This window comes from Sceloporus undulatus, chromosome 3, assembly GCF_019175285.1.
Source record: "Sceloporus undulatus isolate JIND9_A2432 ecotype Alabama chromosome 3, SceUnd_v1.1, whole genome shotgun sequence".
In the NCBI taxonomy this organism is placed as follows: Eukaryota; Metazoa; Chordata; class Lepidosauria; order Squamata; family Phrynosomatidae; genus Sceloporus; species Sceloporus undulatus.
Genome location: NC_056524.1, coordinates 168,768,931 through 168,788,291, shown reverse-complemented (window position 1 = coordinate 168,788,291; position 19,361 = coordinate 168,768,931). Strand labels below are relative to the sequence as shown.

General features: G+C 38.3%; 2 protein-coding genes across 13 annotated transcripts in view; one reads left to right on the top strand and one right to left on the bottom strand.

The window, feature by feature from the left end:
• The window catches only part of TET1 (tet methylcytosine dioxygenase 1), a 646,721-nt gene that overhangs the window by 420,764 nt on the left and 206,596 nt on the right, over positions 1-19,361 (bottom strand). The gene's annotated exons all lie outside the window — the stretch shown is intronic.
• Positions 1-19,361, top strand: part of HERC4 (HECT and RLD domain containing E3 ubiquitin protein ligase 4) — a 59,301-nt gene that overhangs the window by 5,664 nt on the left and 34,276 nt on the right. For 8 of the 12 annotated variants that reach the window (XR_006103006.1, XR_006103007.1, XR_006103009.1 and 5 more), the window contains exons 2-14: positions 207-262; positions 1,256-1,328; positions 2,764-3,049; positions 5,088-5,247; positions 6,917-6,993; positions 7,859-8,080; positions 8,889-8,980; positions 11,656-11,786; positions 12,990-13,150; positions 14,537-14,613; positions 15,971-16,095; positions 17,969-18,028; positions 18,146-18,257. Coding sequence is in view for 8 of the 12 variants with exons in the window: in XM_042459344.1 (XP_042315278.1) it covers positions 2,824-3,049; positions 5,088-5,247; positions 6,917-6,993; positions 7,859-8,080; positions 8,889-8,980; positions 11,656-11,786; positions 12,990-13,150; positions 14,537-14,613; positions 15,971-16,095; positions 17,969-18,028; positions 18,146-18,257 (1,443 nt within the window). In the remaining 4 variants the exon portion in view is untranslated. Of the gene's footprint in view, positions 1-206; positions 263-1,162; positions 1,329-2,763; positions 3,050-5,087; positions 5,248-6,916; positions 6,994-7,858; positions 8,081-8,888; positions 8,981-11,655; positions 11,787-12,989; positions 13,151-14,536; positions 14,614-15,970; positions 16,096-17,968; positions 18,029-18,145; positions 18,258-19,361 lie in introns of all 12 variants that reach the window. The other 4 variants (XM_042459346.1, XM_042459348.1, XM_042459345.1 and 1 more) reach the window with 3 other exon arrangements.

The following is a 19,361-nucleotide window of genomic DNA, read 5'->3' as shown; positions in this document are numbered from 1 at the left end:
CGAAGTATTTTCTTTTGAGACAGCAGTAGAGAACATTTGTGAGTACTGTATAGTAATTAAAATTAAAAGTCTGAAAGTCACAATGTTTTTTCAGTTAGAATTTCTTTATACAGTTTTGGATGTTCTAATACAAGTGTTAATTTGTAGATTACTTGCTTGGGAAATTTGAATTCCTGTAACTTCTGTTTTGTCTTCTTGTAAAACAGGTTGATGGAGAATTTGCAGTGATGGTAATGGACCAATGAAGGCTACTATATAACAAGTATGTTTCAGTTTAAGGCAGCACCATCTTGACTGTTTCCTATATCTGGTAGAATATAGTCAGTTATATATTCTTCTTTTTCGTTTGGAACTGCAGTCCTGTTAATCAGTCTGATTGAACAGAGTAGGACTTATGTTTGAAGCAGATATATATTGGATTGGTCTGAAAAACAGTTGTGAGATTAATTCACACCTAAAGACCTAGGCAAAAAACATGTGAAAATTGTTTGCTTTCCAAGTTGTTACTAAAATGTCCAGAAAAAAATAATTGTTACATTGACAGTACCTTTTGTTAATGTGAAGTGAAGTTGCATTGCTGGTTAAAACAGTGGCTAGGATCTTTTTGAATTAAACTGATCATACAGCAGATCTTAGTGCCCATGCAAACAGGTATCCAGGATGTTGTTGCACAGTCAGAAGTTTGCAGCTTCCGAATATGGATTTTGTATGTGTGTGTACCTTCAAGTTGCCTGTCTATTTATGGTGACTCATGAATGTCATAAGATTTTCGTAGGCAAGAAATACTCAGTGGTGGTTTTGCCAGTTCCTTCCTCTAAAATATAGTGTTCAGGAACTGGTATTCCTTGCAGTACCCCATCTAACTACTAACCAGAACTGACTCTATTTAGCTTCCAAGATCAGACAGGATCTGGTGTCTTTAGGACATTGCTCCCTTATGCTGACAAGATTTTTACCCCACCAGTGTTAAGTAAGATCTTCATTATGGTCTTTAAACTAGACTTATCATGAATTTTCTAACAGTCTCATGTCTTCTTGCTAATCCCCCTCTGCCCCTTTCGGTGATTTCAGTATTTAATGCATTCTGGTGGCTACAACGTAATGTTCTGGTTGGGTCTGTCGATAAGAATATTCTGTCTAACCTAAGACGTGTATTCTGCAGGTACAGGTAACCTTGTTTAAGTGTACATGCTGACGTTTGAGAAGATGGACATACATGCTTTCAAACTTGTATTGTTTTGATTACATTAATCAGGAATAAGAAATACAGTTGTGAAGTTCTATCCTGACTTCAGGAGATGACCAAAGGCCAACTGATCCAGCTTGAGGTCAGCTGAAGCTATTTTGATTCCAAACCACTCCCAGTTTAGGGATGTCAGGAATTAGGATTGTCCACTCCCAAGAGTAACATAAATGTTGGCACTGTGGCTGTGTCTCTGAGCTGGAAGACATTTAGATATGGTATAACGTGGATCTTCTGTGGCTCTCAAACATTCTCTGCTTCTTTTTGGCTGTTCTGCTCAAAGATGTTAACCAGCAGAGTAGTTTTCATCAGACGGCTCTGTTACCAGATCTCTGAAATTGGCTGGCAGAAGAGCAGTTATACAGTATAGGCAAAATAGGCACGTGCCTAATCCTAGCCTTCTACAGCAAGCACATCTTTGATTTCACAACCTGTTTCAATGGCAAAAAAATGGAGGGAAATTCCTCTGTATGAAAAACAACGGTAATAAACGTTTTGACACATACAGCTTTGCCCTGCATAAGTAGACAATCCCAGGTTTGGCAAAAGAGTCCAGTCCCCTTAATCAGCTGCATTTTTTATGCCAAATGAAATGTCTTTGTCTTTAAAGTGATACAAGATTCTTCTATTATTTGTGCCAAAAGCTTAACAAAGCTGCTTTTGCCCACCAGTCAATGAATGTGGCTGTTTCAGTTTGCTTTTAACTGATGCTGGCCCATATTTTATATTTTAAGTTTTCTGGCATTAACCTGTCACTTTCATTGTTGATTTGTATTTTAATTTATTTGTATTTTAATGTTACTGTTTTAGTTAATTGCAGTATGTAATATTTATACAACATTTTATTGGTTTATGTTTTAATTTTGTAGACCAAAGTTTTTATTGTTATTAATAGTTTAATAGTTTTTTTAAAAATTGCTACAATATTTTCATCTGTAACCACAACCTTTCAGGTGGTTCAGATATATTAAATTTGCCTATATGCAATTGTTATTGCCAACTAGTGTACACCCATTATATCGGTGGAACTTACATTTGTGTTGGTTTACCAAGTTCTCATTGACTTAGTGGGCCTACTCTAATTAAGATTAACAACTGGATTTAGACTATATTTTACAACAGCTTTATGTTTAGGCTAGCACATGTTTTACTTACATAGATTTCTCATTAGGTTGGAAATGCTAAAGCTTGTTATTCTGTCATCACAGTTGATTTAATATATAATTCAGATGCTAGTTCTTTGTATCATAACCTATTTCTAAAAGAAACAAATTAGTGATATGCTATCAGGAATATTGACAGTTTTAATATTCTGAGATTAAAAAAACAGTAACTCTTGCAGAAAAGTTATTTAAAATTAAAACTTTTTGTATTTCAGTACAGCAATCATATTTGAAGACAGAATTTTTTACAGTTCTGAAGTAACAGGTTTCTTATAATGAAATATGACATTCTTGCCATTTTATTTTAATGTATTCTAATCCTGTATACTAAAGCTAATTTATTTTCCCCCATAACAGTGATGTTGGAAGATTATCTTTGAATGCTGCAGCTGGCAAGTCATCAAGAGGGCTGGCAACATGTTATGTTGGGGAAATGCTTCTTTTGGACAGCTTGGCTTGGGCGGCATTGATGAAGAAGTTGTTTTAGAACCTAGAAGGTGCAACTTTTTCCTGAATAAAAAGGTTCAAGATGTAGGTTGTGGACTAAGGCACACTGTGTTTGTCCTGGATGATGGGACTGTCTATACATGTGGATGTAATGACTTGGGACAATTAGGACATGAAAAATCCAGAAAAAGACCAGGTAAGTGCAAAAAACCAGTGTCTTGTTGAGATTCTATAGCTTTAGTACCATATTTGAAAGTTGGTTTTATGTGTGTGAATACATATGGTTAATGTGTTGAGTCAGGGTAGTTAAAAAACACCCAAGTTCTTTTGATAGAGCTTTTAACGTTTCCTTTTGAAAAAAATATTTATGCATAGAATGTCATGTTTTTAAAACATATTTGCAGAATCTTATCTAAGACATATCAGAACTGCAACTTTACTACTTTTTTTAAATGTTTCTCTGTGTTCTGGATATTTTTTTGAAATGTAATTTGAACTCAGAGATAGTAGACTGTGCTTTAAACATTTTTACTGTCAAGTATATTATTAATTAATTTATTTTATTAGATGTATATCCGGTCTTTCTCCCAAAATAGAATTCAAGGTGGCTTACAATAATTTTAAAGAGATAGAACAAAAACATTACAGTAATTATAAAAGTTAAAATAATCAAATAATACCAATAATATTGATACATAACAATTAAAAACATAGCATAGTTAAAACAATTTTTAAAAATTAAAAACATGAAAGGATTAAAAGATATAAAGAACCTCCATATGCTTAAAACTCACTTTCTCTTTAATATAAACTTGAACAATAGTTTTATTTTTCACAGGTGATCAACTGTATGAATTTTGAAGGAAAAACCACAATTGATACGTATTATTGGAGCCCTGATGGTGAAGTGGTTAAATGCCTGTACTGCAGCCACTTACTCAAAACCAAAATAGGTTGCGAGTTCAATACCAGCAAAAGGGCTTAAGCTTGACTCAGGCTTGCATCTTTCCAAGGTCGCTAAAATGAGTACCCAGACTGTTGGGGGCAAATAGCTTACAGTTGTAAACTGCTTAGATGCTGTTAGTTCAGTATGAAACGGTATATAAATGAAGCTGTTTGTTTTGTTTTGTCATTTTGAGTCTTACATAGTTCCCCCCTCCCCTATTTAACTGTTCACAAGTACAAAATCTCGTTATAAAATGGTAAGAAGGATGTGTGTGTAATGGAATCCAGCAGACTCTTGGAGACTAACTGGTTTATTTCAGTATAAGTGTTTGTGGATATCAACACATCTTCTTCAGATATAGATAATATAAAGAAAGATTTCTAGAAATTGTTTTACTCCATATGTTTTAGCTCTCAATTAGATTTAATTCCATCCAGGGTACAATTAGATGTGATTTAAGAAATCTGTGATTAAGATCTCCCATATTTGTTCTGACACCTTTGGGGCTCCACAAATTAAACTGGGACTGTTAACACTATGGAGAAAAATTAGCCCATTCGCTTTTTATGAGTAAAATTATGTCTCTCAGCAGCTGTTTCTACTTTGGATGGAACGTTACAGATCTTTCTTCATTAGGATAAAAAAGAAATAAATAAACTGCGTTAAACACAAATACTATGTATGGATGTGAAAGCTGGACAATTAAGAAAACGAATAAAAAGAAAATAAATTCATTTCAGATGTGGTGCTGGAGAAGAGTGCTGAGGATACTGTGAACAAACAAACAAACAAAAAATCCAAATAAATGGTTCCTAGAACAGATCAGGTCTAAGAGTTCCCTGGAAGCCAAGATGGTTAAACTGAGGCTGTCTTACTTTGGCCATGTCATGAGAAGACACGACTCATTAGAAAAGGACTATAATGCTAGGAAATGTGGAAGGGAAGAGTAGAAGACCACATGCTAGATGGGTGGACTCTATTAAGGAGACAATAGGTATGAATTGCAAGAACTGAGGAAAGTAGTGGAGGATAAGGAGTCTTAGAGATGTCTCATCCGCAGGGCAGCCATGAGTCAAGATTGACTTGAGGGTGGTTAATAATAACAACAAAGAGAGATACATTGTGGGCAAGTTGTGGGATAATGAATCGAAGAATCTCTAGCTAACATAAGAGAGATCTGATCTGCTTGAACGTTCACTGTTTCTGCTGTTTCAGCTGTGGTTAATATCCTGGAAATATTTGGGTGACAAAACTTTCAAATTATGCCCCCTCCCTCCATTGTTTACAGAACAGGTTGGTGCCCTAGATGCTCAAAATATTGTAGCTGTTTCATGTGGAGAAGCCCACACGCTAGCATTAAATGACAAGGGTCAAGTCTATGCTTGGGGTTTTGCTGCAGAAGGACAGCTTGGCTTGCCTGGAACCGAGGAATATATCAGAGTACCCAGGTAAATCTAAATGATAAAAAACGATTTTAAAAAATTAACCTCTTTAAAAAATTCTTATTTTATAATTTGTTGAAACCCCCCTCCCCCTCTCAAAATGTTATTGTGCCATCTTTGCACATTTAGAATTTTGTCAGGTACAATTTTGTACTAAATATTCTACATCTATTTGTTCTTGAGAGCTGTTGTAATGTAATAGTTGAACTGAAAAACCCCTGGTTCAAGTCTTATAGCCATTACCCATGCAGACAGTCCTCTCCTTCTCAGTCTTAGGCCTGAAACACATTAGCAAGATAGTATGGCTTCCGGCTGCTTTGGGGGTGGAGCATGCACATGACGTGTGCATTCAGAATGGCCGGATGCTGGCTTGGGGCCGCCGGAAAAAGGAGTGCAAAAACAGCGCTCCTTGGCCACAATCCGTTTGGGGCTGTGGTCAGCCTCAGGACCACTGTGGCCAGTCACCATGGCCCCATGCTGATCAGGGGATGAGTGTGGCTGGAGCGGCCTCCAGGTTGGCCACATGCTTCACCCCTTAGCCATTAAATTTCATATAAAAATAATACTGGATATTATATGCCTGTATTACAGCATTGTTGTAAAGCTTAGTTAATTAATGTATGTTAAGTACGAGCACTTCTTGAAATTGTATAAATAATATAATCTAAGATGTAGCATTTTTTCCAAATAATTTTTTGTGCCTCAAATGACTACACTGGATTTTTATTTTCATATAATAGAGAGGCATGTATATTTCAGCATCTCCAAGAGAGTAATTTGATCTGTTCTGTGCTTATGCTTAGAATTTTTTGTAGCTGCCTGGTACCTGTACCTTTAAGCGTATCACTTGTTTTTCATCACATAGCAGTAACATCATTATTGCAGTAGCAAGTCTTTGTATCAGTCTAAAAACTCTACAATGTAATACTGATGTCTTCTAAACATTTACTGTATATACTCATGTATATGTCTAGAAATTTTGGCTGAAAAACTGAGTCGACTTATCTATGGGTCAATGTAAGTACTGTACTTTAACTCTTATTTTTTTAAAAACGGAACCATCCCCTTGTAAAAGGCAAGAGCGTAAGCTATCATGGAACACTGATTCCCCTTCCTCCTTTCTCTCATCTATCCAGTCTTTAGCATGAGCGCAGTTATGCCTGCTAGAATTTGCTAAATTCTTTGGCATTGTTTTCCTTTCTTTCATCCTTTAGATCCTTTGTTACATGCGCCTACATTTTGCCCTCGACTTATCCATGAGTCATATCAAAATCCATAGTTTTGCGCCCAACACCTGCCCTCGACTTATATATGAGGTTGACTTATAGTTGAGCATATACAGTATTTGTATAATACCCTTGTTCTCTAATGACTTTTCTTTTAGTTCAATTACTAGATTAGACAGTGGTCCTGAGGTAGCAAGATGCTTTGCATCTGCTGCAGTAGTGTTTGCACTGGTTTTCCTCAGCAGTTCCTTCTCTTTCTGATACCTAGGACAATTTAAAAAGTACTTTGAAGATTTAGTACTGTGACCTAGGGGAGGAAAAATGAATTGCTGAATCCCAGTATCCAGATCTAGAGCATGCAGACTTCCAGGTCACAGTCAGTGGCTGCAATCTAGAGATGCGTTTGACTAACTTCACATGCTTAGTCTAATTATTTCTTATTTCCCTAGAAACATTAAAAGCTTGTCAGATGTCCAAATAGTGCAAGTTGCCTGTGGCTACTATCACTCACTTGCATTATCCAAAGGTAATCAGTCTCTCTGGGTTGTTGGTGTAGTATTCTATGTAATTTCAAAATACGTAAATTCTTTTTAATTTTAAAATATGTTGCACTGTTAATAAAAGCTACACTAAAAGACCCCGTGCAGTAAAACATGATGTCTCTTATAGTTTTGGTTTTGTTAAGGAAATGAAGGTTGAACAGCAACGGTATTATGTCCCCCCTCCCGGTAATATTTAAAAGTTTCTTCACTTTTGCATTTTTGTTGTGTTTCCCACTAGAACTTCTTTCTTATACATTTCTAGTTCTTTTACTGCTGGCCTATTCAGTGAGTGTGTACTTCAGATTTGAAATGGAAAAAGAAAGGTTTTATAAATTTCCCTTAAATTATAGCTTTTTGAGTGATGGGGTTCAGTTAGATGTCTTTGTACAGTACGCCCACATCATACATGGGCACATTATATGCTGCTTTTTTTGACGCCATGCGCCGGAAGAAACAATGGTGTGTGCTCCTGTGGTGCACGCGCGTCGCTGCGAGCACAAGCCCCATTACTTGCAATGGGGCTCGAGCATACGTGTTTTTTGTTTTCTGCGGCCGCGGGGGGGGGGGGGGCCGGAACAGATCCCCTGCGTAAAACAAAGGCACACTGTATATACATTTATGGTAATCATGATGTTGTTAACTCATTAACTCCTATAAATTGTCTGCCCTGTTATGACAATTAATTCCAGTAGCACATTTGTGTATTCAGTTCTGGAGTATTTTGGATTTTGCTGAATCTTTCTTGTTCCTGTTTGAATTCTGTAATGTAAACTAATGGAATCATTGGAATCTTAAAATGACACAAATTATTACAATCTGAAATGGGTATCTTTTATTTTTCTCCAACAGGAAGTGAAGTGTTTTCCTGGGGCCAGAACAAACATGGTCAACTAGGTTTAGGTTACGACTATAAAAAGCAGACTTCTCCACAACTGATTAAATCTTTATTAGGAATACCGTTTGGACAAATTGCAGCTGGCGGGGCACATAGCTTTGCACTTACACTTTCTGGAGCTGTCTTTGGGTGGGGGCGTAACAAATTTGGTCAACTTGGTCTTAATGATGAAAATGGTAAGTATTCAATAATGCTTTCCTTTAATTTTAAAGATAATACTGTTGGTTGCTTTTTATAAAAAAAGATAGAATATGCTTCTTGCTCACTTCTGAACAGATCTCTTGTATTGAAAGCCTGCTAAATCATAGAAGGTTGCTGAAATGACTCTCACTCTCAATGTGGTGTTCATCTGCTCTGTACATTATGTTCTGTGGAATTTCATTCATCATAATGTAACAAAGTGCCTTTATAAAATAGTGATAGCTAAACTACGGTCAGAAAATAGCTAGTACAGTCTGCTTGCATAACAGCCAATTTCACCAGTCATAGTACTTTTTCCAAAGTCACATGGTAGCTGGGAAGGAAGGCAGAGATATCCTTGATAAGAGGAGATGCTTACTGTTCCTCTGATGCCTGCCTTACAAGGAGGAGTCCTTGAAATCATGCTATCTGAGAAGGCTGACTTGTGTCATAGGATGGGTGATTGTCATGCTAACTTTACCAGAGCACCTGGGTTCCTTGAACAGACACCCCTGGAAGGCACGTTTTGGAGGAATTGTCTGCTCATAGCTGGCAGTCTTTCCCTCCCACTGATAATATTGACTATCTTTCTATGCTGCCTCGTTCCCTCAAATGTTTTCCTCCAGCATTTTCCCATGCCCTAAGCATTTTCCCTGCAGCTCTAGGAGTGTTCCTCAAGCCATCTACACTGACATAGTTACTCAACAGGATCTTTTTCTTTCAGTAGTTGAATCTTTTAAAAAGCATGTGTGTAATTGGTTACAGAATGTATATTACATGTAACTGAACTATTATTATTTCCAGACAGATATGTTCCAAATCTTCTTAAGTCACTAAGATCACAAAAAATCGTTTACATCTCCTGTGGAGAAGATCATACAGCAGCTCTTACAAAGGTACAATACTGTGGGCCCTTGGTATCCAGTGGGGTTTGGTTCCAGGGCCCCCCATGGATAACAAAATCTGTGGATACTCAAGTGCCATTAAGTACAGTGGCATAGTAAAATGCTATCCCTTATATAAAATGGCAAAATCAAGGCTTGCTCTTTGGAATTTATATATTTTTCAAATACTTTCAAGCAATGGATGCTTGAATTTGTGCATTAAAAAAATCTGTGGATATGGAGGGCTGATTGTACTAGAAAAACGGTGTCATGCCTCAATTAGTTTATTGCTGATTTTATGTTCAGATTGGCTGTACCTTTTCTGCTGTTCATTTTGAGTTTAGGGTTGGGGATTAAAAATAAGGGACATAGTAGCTCTTGATAGCTTTTACTTTTAAACCAGCTGCTTCAGCAGTGCAGGGTTTATCAGTCAGTAATGCTAGGACTGGAGCTGAAAGGAGTCAAGTTCAGTCAAACTAATATTCCTGTTGTGATTGTCCTTCATTTGATCTGGTCTTTGTAATCTAGGCATGGGCAATCTGAGCTGGGTGCCATCAGGGGTCTTGGCTCTGTCCTTGAGGTGATCATGTCTCTGGCTGATAAATTGAGTACCTTTGCTTGTGCCACATTCTGCCTAATTGGAGAAGATATGGGCAAAGTCCCAGCTGAGCCTCACACTCTAGGGACATTTCCAAGCCTCATGTATCTGTCACAAACTGGCTTCATTGCATCTTACATTTTTCCCAGTTGGGAAATGCAGGAGAAGTGGGGTTATCTTCAAACACTGTTTAGCAAAAACTTTTGAGCATTTTCTTGAAGCTCAACTCCAAAGGTTGTGCCTGATTAAGAACCTTACTATGCTTAATTATGTCATAATGTTGGCTTTTGGTATTTTTAAATTGTGATCTTTTTAATGTGTAAGCTGTCTTGAGTCCCAGTCTTGAGGAAAAGTCAGGATATAAATAAAGGTGAGGAGGAGGAAGAAAAGGACTGATGGCCAGTGGTGGCTGGTGGCTTCCATGGCCGCATCTGCACTTCAGGAATAATCCAGTTTGATACTACTTTAACTGCCATGGCTCAGTGCTATGTAATTCTGGGAATTGTGGTTTGTTGTGAAACCAGATCTCTCTGACAGAGAAGGCTAAATGTCTCACAAAACTACAATTCCCAGAATTCCATAGCATTCAGCTATGGCAGTTAAAGTGATGTCAAACTGCTTAATTTCCACAGTGCAGATACAGCCCACATCAGCAGGATGATGAATCTTAGAGTAGACCTGAAAAGATTTCTTTAAGGTGCAAAACCTTTTTACTAAATTGGTTCAACTTTGAATAGCTCATTGAAAGCAATCTTTCAGTGGGAGGATTAGCTGTTCCACACGTATGGGAAGCCACAACTGCTGAGGGCTTGATGTTCTAGTCCTACATCCTTTGAAGAGGGATGTGCAGCCAATTATTTTTCTGAGTGCTTCCCCATTACCACACATTTCAGTCTTCATCCAACCTTTTCAGTTTGATGATTCATGTTTTGCACTGGTCTTCATATGCCTATGAACTGGAATAAAAGAAACTGAGAGTATCTTAACCACAACGTCTAAATTAGTACTGACTTGTTGACAAAGGGAAAGGGAAAGAAAAATTCGTGTTTATATTACTACAGAGCTGTATAAGCCCTGTCAGATTCTTTTGCATCCAGCATGTGTTCTAGTCCTGGGTAATGATGAATGTCTTCTTTTGCTAAGGAAAAATATTTTCCTTTGCCATGAAAAATACTGGGTGAACTTGGGCAAGCCACATGTTCTCAGCCTCAGGGGAAGGCAAAGGCAGCCCGCCTCCAAACAAATTTTGCCAAGAAAACCTCATTATAGGATCACCTTAGGGTTGCCATAAGTTGGGAATTACTTGAAGGCACACAACAGCAACAATAACAAAGAGCACAGTTTATCATTTTGTGCTTTCCAACATAATATGACACACTTTGCTTGAATTAAGCAGCCGTTAATATGTTGTAGTTAAAATTGGAATTTACCTGCAAGCATAAATTTAATTTATATGGGTTTTAGTGTCAAAACTGGGCACTTATTTCAGTTAGTAATGTGGAGAAATAAATCTTGTACTTCTTTTTTAAACTGTTACTGAGATTGTGAGTTCTTAAAGGTTTTAGTGAAATAAACGTGAAAGTGAAGACAATAAAGTTACTATAGTTGAAGACAAAATGACATCAGATAACATTTTATAATACCTCTAGTTGTTCAGCCTGGTATTACTGATAAGCAGCAACAACAAATGCTGCTCTTTAACTTATCCCAACATTATAATTGAAATGAAAGTGCAAGTCTCTCAGGTGTTTACACTTGATCTCCAACATTTTCTAGGCCAGTGACTCTTAACTTTCTGTTTACCAAAGACCCCCTTAAATATCTTTTGATGCCACTAGGATTAGGGCCCAGTAGAGAGGAATTGTGAAGTCACTGGGAAGCAGGCTCAGGCTCAGCATCTCTAGTTTGCTTCCCAGCAGCCAAGGGAGGGAGCAAAGACCACTGACGTCACACACCCATAGCCAAGAGCACACCCAGGAGCTCACTATCTATTTGTTCAGTACATCATTCTCTAGACTCTAGGGATTCTTTCTTTCTTTCCTTTAAAAGTTTCATAACATCCATTTTTGTTGATTGTTTTTTGTTTTAGGAAGGTGGGGTGTTTACTTTTGGAGCTGGAGGCTACGGGCAGTTAGGTCATAACTCTACTGGCCATGAGATAAACCCAAGAAAAGTTTTTGAACTTATGGGGAACATTGTCACACAGATTGCCTGTGGCAGGTAAGATTAATCTTAATGCAGAATGAAATTACTTTATTGAATTTTCATCAACTTTGAAAGGTGTAAGATCTATTTATACCTTATGGTTGTTACCAAGTAGTTTTTAGAGAGTATGGCCCATTTCCTTCTTCGTGCCATATGTGATGTTGGGAAATGGGTTGCACCAGAGTGCTATTCCCCCCCCCCCCCCCGAAGATGGATTCAGGACTTGAGGATTATGAATGGTATTGTTCCGATATTTGGCCTGTGCATTTGGTATGGGAAGGCTGGATGCAGCTCCTCCACTCAGCAGTTGATTGGTGGCTTCAAAGCATTTGCTGTTGAGACCCAGGTTTGTGTATATTACATCTTAGATTGAAAAACAGAAATCAAGTATGCTCTAAGCATGATTAGTAAGTGGACAGATAGCTATAGGTTAGTAAATAAAAATCCTGTGACTTTCAAAAATGACAGTTTTTAAAAGGTGGAGTAACAATACTTCAGCTATAGGTATTAATTGTTTCTGGAACTGTTTTTTACTTAAATAAAATTGTTTTTGGAAAGTACGTAGGGGAAAATTAGAAGCTTGGAAATCTGTTCTAGAAGAAGTACAAAACAAAAACGGCCAAGTAGAACTTTTCTGATGCTGTTGCTTTTTAAAATACTTGTTTGATCACAATTGTAATTTTTAATGCAACTTTAATTACAGTTGCTTGCTTCTCTTTTCCCTTACATTTGGATGTTGAATTAAAGGGAGGGGGAATGGTCTTAGAGTTGAATTCCATCACATTCAGTCATGGCAGCTAATGTGGTTTCTGCTCTATCAGATTGCAAGCTCCATGCTTTTCAGGGGACATATAATTTCTTCTGATAGTTCTTTCACAGTGGAACTTCGGAGCTGTCTCCTGTCCTTGTTTTTCTCTGTATCTTGACTAGGAAAGAAGACAGAGATGCTACTTAGTCATTTTAGAAGCTTGTGCTTTCTAAACATCCATTGATGATGTTCAGATCTAGCTGACTAGATGGCAGAAGTACTATCCTTTGCCATGCTGCCCCTGCCCCATAACAGTTTTTATTTCATTACCTTGGAAACAGTAATCTCTGTGATCATATAAGTTTAGTGACAAATGAACCATATCACTTATTTTTATTTTGAGTAGCTCTTTGCAATATACTGTAGAATTCTATTTCTTAACTTTTGGATTTAACTTCTATTTGACCTAGGCAGCACACGTCTGCATTTGTTCCTTCAACTGGAAGAATTTATTGTTTTGGTCTTGGAGGTAATGGACAGTTAGGCATGGGATCTACCAGTAACAGGAAAAGTCCTTTCCCAGTAAAAGGAAATTGGCTTCCTTATAATGGCCAGATTCCCCTGGATTCAGGTAAATGCATGTATAGTTCAGTTATATATTATTGGTGGGAGGGAGTAGGGCTGTGAGCTCTACTTTAGAGATACTGTGAGAATGGCTTGGAGGATGGATTTGTTTGTAGCATAGCTATACTTCGCTAGATCTTTGCTCCCCTTAACAGTAATGAGCCATTTTCCTTTGAAAACATTTGTTAAACAAGGAGAAACTTAATTTTGGGCTAGAAGCGTTCAGTGACAATGTCAAATCATACAGGCCTCCCTTGTGTTTTGACAACTTACTTTCCAACAATTTGCTCTTTCAACCATTCACGTTATACCCAGAATCCATATATATGAAGTGTTGGTCTACTCTTTTAACCACATGTGGAATTAATGGTTTCTGGTTATAATTTAGAAAGAAAGAGTAAGTCATCAAAAATGGTCAAAAGAGCAAAGGTGAGGTCTACCGTAAGCAAGATGAAGGAAAGCAGCAGCAGCTGTAACCACAGCCATGTGGCTGAAGTCCAGTGAAGGGAGCAGATTGGTGGAGGGGAGGGGAGGTGGAGGGGAGGAGGTGGAGAGGCTGATGGGATGAATGGAGGCACGTACAAACACACAAATAGGGTGGGTGGAGCTGGGGTAATATCTCCCCACCCCCCCACCCCAATTTTCCCTGCAATGGAGGGATGGAGGCAGTCAGGCTGAGGCAAAGGAAAGATGCAGTAATTGCAGCCACCCCATCAACCCTTCCCCATGCGAGAGAGCAGAAAGTGGCCAGAGTGGCATGGTGGGTGAGTGAAGAGGGTGGATTGACCTCTGGGTGGGCGGGGGGGATGATGGTACTGGCAGAGGCATGTGCACTTGTGCGCGCACACACACACACACACACACACACACACACAGGGAGGGAGGGAAGGAGCCGATCTAGGATAGTATTCCCCATTCCTCTGTCCAGTTAGCGCAAGGCTAGCCAGCTTGTACCTTTGGAGAGCATGGGGAAGGGAAAGAGCATGGAGAAGAGAGAGAGGAAAATACATCTCGTGGATTTAAGGGAAGGGTTTATTTATGTGTGTCAGGGATTCTTTTTTTGGGGGGGGAATTGTCCTTTGTCTTAGGGTTCCCTCCTTATTCTACAGGTTAGGGACCACAGCACACAATTTTGATGATTTCTGCGTTTTGACCCTAACGTGTCAAATAAGTGTGGGAAGCCTATGTTTGTCAATGTGTTTTCAAAAGATGGTTGCTGTACATGTTGTCAAACATGTTATTCAGACTTGCTCCTACTAGAATTAATTGACTTTATTTTTGCAAAAGTAACATTTCTCAAATGTTTAATAATACCAAAACAAAGAGCAATTCCAGTATGATATTCTGTTCAAATTACCCTCTTGATATTTATATCATCTTGTTTTAATTATAGATGGAGAAGAATACTACTGTGTAAAGAGGATTTTCTGTGGTGGAGACCAAAGTTTTTCACATTATGTTACTCCACAGGTACTTCATCTAATTTTTTAAATCAATAAGCTATCTTCTCTGTTCACTCAGTATGGTTTCTAGAGCTCAACCAAGAAAGTTGGCTACAGCAACTTTGACTTAGTGCTAGATTTGTGTCCTTTTTCTCTAAAAAATGCACAAGTGATGTAGATTAATGTCAGTTTACTTTAGGCACTAATAAGACTTCTAAAAATTGTACCAGACTGCATTAGAATGTGGTGTTGGTCATATGGAAAAGTTTTGTTATATTATGTTAATGTTAACTGATAATGGAAAGCTCATGGTTGGCATTTGGAACACTCCAATGTTTTCAATTCTGTGAGCTACACGTTTATATTTCATTAGAAAGTAATAAATAAAATAAGATAAATTTATTTGAAATGCCTAGAACAGTGATGGTGAACCTTTTACAGACAGAGTGCCCAAACTGTAACCCAGACCCTACTTAGTTATTCCAAAGTGCCATGTTCCTCTGGCTTTCTAATAAGAAACTCTGGCAAATTCTGTGCTAGGGCAACAGCATGTGTGCCCATAGAGAGGGCTCTGAGTGCCACCTCTGGCACGCGTGCCATAGGTTCGCCATCACTGGCCTAGAACATCCAAAAGCAGTGGGTTTCTTTTATAAACCAGTCTATTTCCAACTAATTAAGCAGGCTTTGAGACTGGTGTACAGATATAATTGGTTTTTTTATCTGCATCAACTTATCCTTTATATTATGAAGAGCTATAAAATGGATGTATAAACCTGTACTGAAAAAGTGCTTTCTAGGGCCCGAAACAGACAGGCTGAAAAAAGCAGTTTCCAGGTGCATTTGGGACGTAGCGTTTAGATGACGCGTGCCCTGAATGCGGAGGGAAACTGATTTGGGCCCACATCTTCCCCAAAGAACCAGGCCAAAAATGAGTGGTAAAATACTGCTCCTTTTGCCTGCCTGGTTGAAAATTGCTGCAGTTGCCCAGATCAGGGCCAGGTGAATGCAGTTGCTACGTTTCCAGTGTAAAATCGCTTCGGCACAGCCACAGACTGCATTTTTGGCCCTGTTTCAGGCTTAGATAGCACCCCAAATCTGCATACTTGTAATGATGTTGTCAGCTTGTTATATAGAGTAACAGTCAAAACTGCATACATAGAGATTATTTGGGAAGCAAAAGGTAGTAATAAGACAAGATGTTGAGGGTCTTGGAGAATAAAACAGAGTAATATACAAAATATTAAAGTATAACAATGTTAAAAAGTTGGCCCAATTGCTTTTTGTAGAGAGGCAGGATAATAATAATAATAATAATAATAATAATAATAATAATAATAATAATAATTGTTATTAATAAATATGTGGAATTTTTTGTTTAAATATAGGATTTGGTACCAGCAGATGACTTCAGATACCCTAATGCTTCAAAACAAATCTGGACTGTGAATGAAGCTTTCATTCAGAGATTGCTAAACTGCTCATCAGGGAGGCTCCCTGTGGAGATAGCAAAGTAAGAATTATTTCCTTTTTTGCAGATCCTATAGTCAGTATAGTTGTAGGCTTGATGTTTCCTTCCTGAATGTGAATGTCATGAAATTCTGCATTTGGGTGAAGTCGTATCTTATGTACTGTAAATGTAGAAGTTGGCCATAATATGACATGACCAAAATAACCAAGGGCCAATTGAGGGAATACTAGGCCAGCTGAAAGCATGCTGTTTCCAAACCTCTCTCTGCATAGAGATGATACAACTACCTGTTGCCTTAGCTGATGTTATGCCAACATTGTGGCTATGTCCTTGGGTGGGAGATTGTTTGAATCTCACATAATCCAGCTCCTTCCTCAGTTCACTCAATTTTTTACTCTTCTGCCAGTGGGTTGTAGCTAGCAGAACATTTCTCTTAGCAGATCATTCTACTGGAAGATTTCTGAGATGGCAGATGGTAATTCTGCCAGGCAGAAGGCTTGTGCCTAATTCTTTTTCCGATAGCCAGTACATTTTTATTTTAGAATTGAACAGGAAAGATATGAAATATATAACTAGGAATTTTTTATCAGTATTGTATATGTAGGCAGGCAATGTAAGGACTGCCCCATTATATTATTTTTTTTTTTTAATTTTTTTCCGTTACATAACCCTGGATCTGTCCAGCAGAAGGGCTTACATCTCTGGCTCTGGTATTTTTGGCATACAACTCCCATCAGCCCTAGTCAACATAGGGACAGAACAGACAGCCACAAAAGGCCGGATTGGAGCCACCCCCAAAGATAGTTGCTCCAGAGCCATGGCAAACACACTTCATGGCCCCAATCCGCCTTGACGTCAGCCCAAATAGGAGCGGAAAAGATCCACTCCTATTTGGGCCAGTAAAGGGTTGCCTTTGGTGGCCCCAGGGCAGCTTCTGGCTGCTTTGGGGGGTGTGCAGCACGTAAACACCTCGACCCTGGAATGGCTGGACGCTGCCTATGTCTGGTCGGCCAGGGCAGCTTCCGGATGTCTTGGGGTCATGCGGCATCTAAATGCCATGCCCCTAAGCCACCCGGAAGCCGGCTTTACTGGCCAGTTTGCACAGGCTCATAGTCAGTGATGACAGATTGTATTCAGTATTAAACCAAGATGAAATATTGACTGTGAATAACTCTGTTCCTGGGCATTTGCCCAGGAGTAGCCATTTTAAGGCCATACCTAGTTTTTTGATGTATAGTTTCTCCCATTGCCTAAAGAGGTGGGCTTCCAGGACTGCTTAAGTCAGTCAGTGAAGGATGGGAAGGTGCTTGATTTTTCTGATATTTGCATTAGTAGTATGGCATGGTCTTGAGGCATCTCATAGTTTTCATGCATATTCTGCTGGCAGAAAGGTTTGTTTGACACTACTTTTAACTGCCATGACTCTATCCTACAGAATCCTGAGATTTGTAGTGTGTAAGGCTCACAGACAGATCAGGCTGAATATCTCACCAAACTTCAAATACATGGATTCTACAGGATGTAGCATGACAATTAAAAGTGGTGTCAAACTGTTTTACTTCTGCAGTGTGGATGCACCCTTTATTTAATAATCACAGATGTTAGACATGTAAAATTCTGCAAAGGAACCTTATAGTTTCTTGACCACTGCTTTGTGTAGAGTTTTCTGGAGCTCCTGTTTTTTGTTCTAAACATGCATATAATAGTTTAATCAAAAGCATAATAAACTGAAATACATTGGCTTATTGCTTCAGACAAACAAACAAATAAACTAATTGAAATACATTGGTTTGTTGGTTCCAACAAACAACTGGAACAACTCTCATCAGTCAATAGGTTTTGAAGTCACCTGCAATAATTAATTAAAAAAACACTGTATTAAATTGGCTTTGTTTATTATTTTTTCTTGTAATAGTGAAATAGATGGAACATTTTCCTCATCTGGCTGTCTAAATGGAAGTTTTTTAGCTATCAGGTCAGTGACTAATGTGTCATATTCTAAAATCTCGAGCAACATAGTTGAATGAAAAAAGTTAAAGATATTAAAATTGGATAATGAACAAAATTTACTGTTTGTTTTTTTCCTCCATAGCAATGATGATCACTACAGAACTAGTAGCAGATTCTCAGGGGTTGATATGAATGCCGCTCGCCTTCTCTTTCACAAACTTATACAGCCAGAGCATCCTCATATATCCCAGCAGGTTTGTTCTGAGCATCCTTCTTGAATCTTCTCTCAGTTCTATTATTATTTAGATTTTATATTGTATTTACATTGTATTAACCAATTGGTAAATTCACTTTGTAAGGAAAGAAAAAGTACTTAACCATCATTTAAATTTTTTAAAAATGGCAAATTACAGTAACAGCTCTATCAAATTGTCTTAATTTTATGATGAAAGATTACTATTCACCATTTCAGTGTCTGAGTTTGGATGTGCTAAACCTTGGGTTATTCAACTGAACATTAAAATGTTTGTATTTTGGAGGCCAGTTTAATATTTGGATATAAATCTCAGCTTGAGTTAATGCTGGATTATTGTTACACCTAAACTTCGAATCTTCACTGAGTCCTAGTTTGTCCTGTGACTGTCACTGTATTCCTGCAGGTGACCTAGCTACAGAGATGTGCAAAGAGGAAATGAAACTACTTATGTAGTTATGAGTTTGCCTTTGGCGCTTACATAGGCATAGTTCTTTACGTAGGCATAGTTTTTCCTCCCTCTGCCTAACAATAGGCTCCTTTCTTTGCCCCTCTCCTCACTGACCTGCTTTTCATTATAGCAGCCTTGCTCTATAGTAGTCTTGAAAAGGAAACAAACATGTTTAGGCTCTGTTCTTGTTTCCCTGCTTTGTTTCTGCAGCCCATTAAAAGAGAACTAATGACACCTTGTTAGTCCTCAGCTCTGGTGTAAAAATTTCCAGGATAGCAGGTATCCATGGAGAAGTGGTGGGTAGCACAAAACCAATGAACATTGGGTGAAACAAATTGCAGTTTTGTTATTATTATTAACCTTTATTTATGAAGCGCTGTAAATTTACACAGCGCTGTACATGCAATCTTTTTAGTTAGACGGTTCCCTGCCCTCGGGCTTACAATCTAAAAAGACATGACACAGAAGGAGAAGGGAGTGGTGGAGGGAGCGGGTAAGAGGTCCAGCAGTCCCCCTCTACCTCCGAGGCCTGGACCAAGGCAGATGGACTGGAGGGAGGGCTTGGCTTCAAAATGGAAGGTTAATCTTCATCCAGGGAAAATACATACTCTCAAGTAGGATAATACATATACAATACATAGCAATACAGCAAAT